The 5386-nt window shown below is 45.7% G+C and overlaps 1 protein-coding gene across 1 annotated transcript in view; it reads right to left on the bottom strand.

Annotated features, from left to right (window-relative positions):
• The window catches only part of LOC109924102 (beta-1,4 N-acetylgalactosaminyltransferase 1-like), a 122513-nt gene that overhangs the window by 2460 nt on the left and 114667 nt on the right, over nt 1-5386 (bottom strand). Inside the window, exon 7 of the mRNA XM_048618827.1 lies at nt 1690-1830. Within this exon, the coding sequence (XP_048474784.1) occupies nt 1690-1830 (141 nt within the window). The remainder of the gene's footprint in view (nt 1-1689; nt 1831-5386) is intronic.

The following is a 5386-nucleotide window of genomic DNA, read 5'->3' as shown; positions in this document are numbered from 1 at the left end:
TTTTTGAATTTCTAAGCACCGAAAATGCACATCATTTTTAAAGGGACCACACACTGCTTCCCCCTCAGCTAGCATTTTACAAACACCAAATTCTAACTTCCTGCCTCCCATAGGTGAAGGAACCAAAAACTCTACAAGTTTAAAGTGGATAAGTATGAGGTTATCCATTTTGGTCAGAGGAATAGAAGGGCAATTTATTATCTAAATGGAGAGAAACTTCAGAGTGCTTTGATGCAGAGGGATCTGGGTGTCCTTGTGTATGAATCACAGGAAACTAGCAGACAGGATTAACAGGAAAGCACATGGAATGTTAACATCTAAAGGAATGGAGTATAAGAGTAGGAAAGTGTTATTGCAACTTTACCAGACATTAGTGAGGGGTGGTGAGCTCAGGAATATCAGATTTAAAACAGAAAGGAGGAGGTTTTACTGCTCTTAAAGGGTCGTAAATCTGTGGAAATCACTCCCCCCCCGCCCCGAGTGTGGTGGATACTGGGGCACTGAGTAAATTTGAGGAGGAGCAAGACAGATTTTTGATGAGGAATGGGTCGAAGGGTTATGGAGAGCGGGCAGGAAGAAGTAGTTGAGGCTGAGATGAGATCAGACATGATTGTCTCAAATGGCGGGAGCGGGTTCGAGGGGCTGAATGGACTCCTCCTACTCTTCATTCTGATGTAAGATGGCGATTTTGGGGCCTTGTTATCAGCACTGCTCCACAGTGGAAATGGAGTGGAGTGAGGACAATCAAAACACAGGTTTTCTTAGTCTGTACACTTCCCCAAGTGATGGATTGTGAGTGTACAATTCCCAAGAGACTGCTAACATGATCAGACAGAAAGCAAAAACAGGAAGGGCGATAATTATCTGCACGATGATAGATTGGGAAAGGGGGAGGTACAGTAAGACCTGGGTGTCCTTCTACACCAGTCACTGAAAGTAAGCCTGCAGGGGCAGCAGGAGGTGAAGAAGGTAAATGGGATGTTGGCCTTCATAGGGAGAGGATTCGAGTACAGGAGCAGGGATGGCTTGCTGCAATTGTTTAGGGCCTTGGTGAGACCACACTGGGAGTATTGTGTGCAGTTTTGGTCTCCTTATCTGAGGAAGGATGTTCTGGTGATGGAGGCAGTGCAGCAAAGGCTTCCCAGACTGATTCTTGGGATGGCAGGACTGACATATGAAGAGAGACTGGATCAGTTAGGATTATATTCACTGGAACTTAGAAGAATGAGGGGGGATCTCATGGAAACCCATAAAATTACAACAGGATCAGACAGGATAAATATAGGAAGGATGTTCCTGATGAATGGGCGCGTCCAGAACCAGGGGGGTCACAGTTTAAGGATACAGGGTAACCATTTGGGACTGAGATGGAGAAATGTCTTCACCCAGAGAGTGGGGAGCCTGTGGAATTCTCTGTCACAGAAAGTGGTTGAGGCCCAAACATTGAATGTTTTCAAGGAATTCAATATGATTCTTAGGGCTAAAAGGGAACAAAGTGGGAGGGGAGAAAGCAGGAAGAGGGAACTGAGATGATCAGCCATGATCATACTAAAAAGGGGGAGCAGGCCCAAAGGGCTGAATGGCCTACTCCTGCTCCCATTTTCTATGTTTCTACATAAATTGGAAGCTGTCAAAATGCAGTGTCTTTTGTAATATGGCTATCGTTTAACGCAAGCGGATTGAGCTCACTATATCCAGTGTTGTTTTCTCGAGGATGTCCACCATTTTCTCCAGCTTGGTATCTGCAGCGAAGATGAAGTCATCGTCGACCCAGAGCAGATATTTCGTTTTCACCTGGGAGATTGCCAAGTTACGTCCAGCGAACCAACCCTGGCGATGATAAATTGAAGCAATAGTAATGAGATACTGACCACCCCCTCAATTAACAGGAATCTATCTGTCTCTGCCTTAAAATTATGCAAAGACACTGCTTCCATCTCTGTTTCAGGAGTTCCAAACATTCCCAAACATCTGTGAGAAAAATAATGGTCTCATTTTTGTTTCAAATCAGAGACCCCTTAGTGGTAAATAATGACCCCAATTCTACACTGTCTCACAACAGGAAATATCTTCTCTACAAGCCCCGTCAAGAGCTTATGCTTCAATCAAATCACCTCTCACTTTGCTGAACTCCAGTGGATAGAAGCTGAACCTGTCCAATTTTTCCTCATTAGACAAGCTTCCCATTCCAGGTATTAGTCTAAAACGAGGTATTGGTCTGAAGAGTCTCCAATGCCTTTTCATCCTTTCTTAAATAAGGCGATTAATACTGTACACTGTGCTCCAGATGTAGTCTCATCAATGCCCTGTATAACTGAAGCATAATCTCCCTACTTTTGTATCCAATTCTCCTTGCAATAAACCAGCCCATTCTATGGCCGTTCCTGATGTGCAAGCAGACTAACCTTATGTGATTGATGCACTCAGACACACAGATCTGTCTGCCTCTCACAGCTCTGCAATCTCTCACCGTTTAGATAAAATGCTTTTTTTTTTAAAAATCCTTCCTGCCAGTATGGATGATTTCACACTTTCCCTCATCGTCTGCTGTTTGTTACATATTTTCCCACTCACTTAACCTTCCTACATTCCTTTGTAACTGCCTTGTTTCTGCTTCAGAACTCATTTTCCTACTTATCTTTGTATCATTTGCAGAAATTGTAAAGAGTTGAAGCCCCAACACCAACCCATGTGACACACTACTTAGCTGACATCCTGCCAGCCTTAAAAAGACCCATTCATTCCTACTCTCTAAATCCCATTAACCTGCCAATCTTCAATCCATGCCAAAATATTACCCCTTGCACCATGAGATCTCATTTTCCTCAATAATCTTTGGTGTGGCACTTTATCATCAAATGCCTTCTGGAAGTCTAAATACAATGCATCCACTGGCTCCCCATTATCTACAACACATTACCTCCTCAAAGAATTCCAACTGATTGGCCAAAACAATTATGGTGGCTCAGGGGTTAGCACTGCTACCTCGCAGCAACAGGGACCCAGGTTCGATTCCAGCCTTGGGCACTGTGTGTGGAGTTTGCACATTCTCCCTGTGGCTGTTGTGGGTTTCCTCCCACAATCCAAAGATGTGCAGGTTAGGGTGGATTGGCCATGGTGTCCAAGGATGTGTGGGTTAGCCTTGGGAAACGTAGGGGGTGGGTCTGGGTGGGATGCTCTTTTGAAGGTTGGCGTGGACTTGATGGGCCAAATGGCTTTCTCCCACACTGTAGGCTCTGCCTGGTTACCTTGAACTTATCCAAATGCCCTATTGTAACATCTTTAATAATTGCTTCCAACATTTACCCAATGACAGATGTTAAGTTAACTGGCCTGTTGTTTCTCCCTTTCTGTCTCCCTTCTTTAAAAGGAGTTATATTAGCCGTCTTCCAATCTGATGGGAATCGTCCCCGAATCTGATGAGATTTTCTTTTGCAAAATGACTACCAATGCAACAACTATCTCACTAAGCAGTTCTTTAAGACTAGGCTGAAAACCCTCAGGGCCTGCTCAGCTCACAGCTCCATCAATTTACTCAGGGCCACTTCCCCAGTGATTGTAACTTTCCTGATTTTCTCCCGCACACTCTCAGACAGTACATCCCAGACCCTAACCCCTCGAGTGACCCTGCACCCCCCCACACTCTCAAACTGTACATTCTAGATCAATCTCCCTCCTCGTTTCAATGCCTTGACTAATAAAAGTAAGTGTGCCATATGCCTTCTTAACCACCTTATCTACCTGTTCTGCTGCCTTCACTGATCTGTGGACATGAAACCAAAATCCCTCTGATCCTGTCAGCTTCCTGGGGTCCTACTGTTCAACATGTACTGCCTTGCCTTATTTTTTGAAGGACAAACCAGCCCCCTCACACTTTGCAGGGTTACATTCCATTGGCATTGTTCAGCCCCTTGAGAATGTCCTGTACTCTAATGCCTTTGTCCTCCCTATTTAACCACACAACTTGCACAAGTTACTGGTGTACTCTGTCAAAATACAGCATTACAAAATGCAGTTCGGACTCACGTGACTTTTTGAAAGCACAAACTGATGGAATTACTGGTTGTGTGCCAACAGTTTGTGGAATTCAGACAGAATCCTCTCACTAATCTTCTGACTCACTTATTGGATAACGTGCAGCCAGGCCTGCTCGAACAGGCCTCATTTGGCCAGCTGCTGAGCTAATGGGAAATGCTGCCATTTGTTTGTTCAATGCTTTTGAAATTTGCCCCGTGCGCTAGCGGCAGTTCGAGCTCTGCTCCCTTTTTGCATTTACGCTTTGCTGTTGCTGCTTCACCTTCGGTGTCCTGGGTTGCCGTGTGCATTTAAGTAGCGCTGTGCAGCCATGACCATTGCTCGCCAACTTCCTCGCCAACTTCCAAACATCCAGCAAGCTTCAGATTCAGAAAAGGAATGGGGTTGCTAAGCCAAGGCATTGATGCCTTTGTGACGGATCTGTCACTAACCCCATCAGGCATATTTACAGACAGCCCTCTATAACGTGTCAGAGGAGGTTGTGACCACCTCTACCCATTAGTCACCACATATTCCTGCTGACAGATCCTTTCAATCCATCTGACAGAGCACCAGGCGGTGTGTGTTTTGTATCAAGCTTTCACCCCTTTTCCATTTGGAAAAAGAAGCATCAGGAGAAATAAATGCAGATCTCTCCTGAAATACTATAGGCTTCCCTCCAGGACACTATTGTCACACATGTCATGCCAACCCTTTCCCTATGCCCAGATGGTACTTGACCACAGAAATGTGCCTCCCAGCAATCATTACCAAGCAAACAGGCAGCATGGCATCAGCCACAAAGCCCTCCATTGGGCATGATGGAGTGGCTGTTGAGGATTGAAGGCCGCTCCTCCTACTGTTGTGAACATCCAACCATCTGGAAGCTTGGCTTGCTCCATAGATCCTAGCTCTTCCTTCAGCAGATGCCTGCTCTCTGGCTTTGAGAGAGAACCCTTCCTCATGATGGTCTGATGGAAGTAACTCTTTACCCGCCACTTTTCACCAGCCCCTAACCTCTGGGCTTTTACTGGAGAGTGGGCTTTAGCCCCAAATGGGGGCAGTAGAGTGCATCAGTTGTGATAGTACCCCTGGCTCTTCAACACGGGAGGTGCAGAGCTACACCCTTAACTCCTCGTCCCCATGTCAATGTGCCCTTTGAATGCCTCCCTGGATTTCTCAACCCTGAGCCCAATGCACTGTGGCAAAGAGAATCTCCAGACAAGCAAAGTGCATTCCCATGAGTAAATTGGGCCAGACCAGCCTCCTCATCACCATGGCGATGACTATAACAAAAGCATATGGCATCCACGTGTTGCATCCAGTCTCCCTTAGGGCAGACTAGGAGGTGTGACCAACACGGGCATAAAAT

This window comes from Rhincodon typus, chromosome 41, assembly GCF_021869965.1.
Source record: "Rhincodon typus isolate 14 chromosome 41, sRhiTyp1.1, whole genome shotgun sequence".
Lineage (NCBI taxonomy): Eukaryota > Metazoa > Chordata > Chondrichthyes > Orectolobiformes > Rhincodontidae > Rhincodon > Rhincodon typus.
This window is presented reverse-complemented; position numbering and strand designations above follow the sequence as displayed.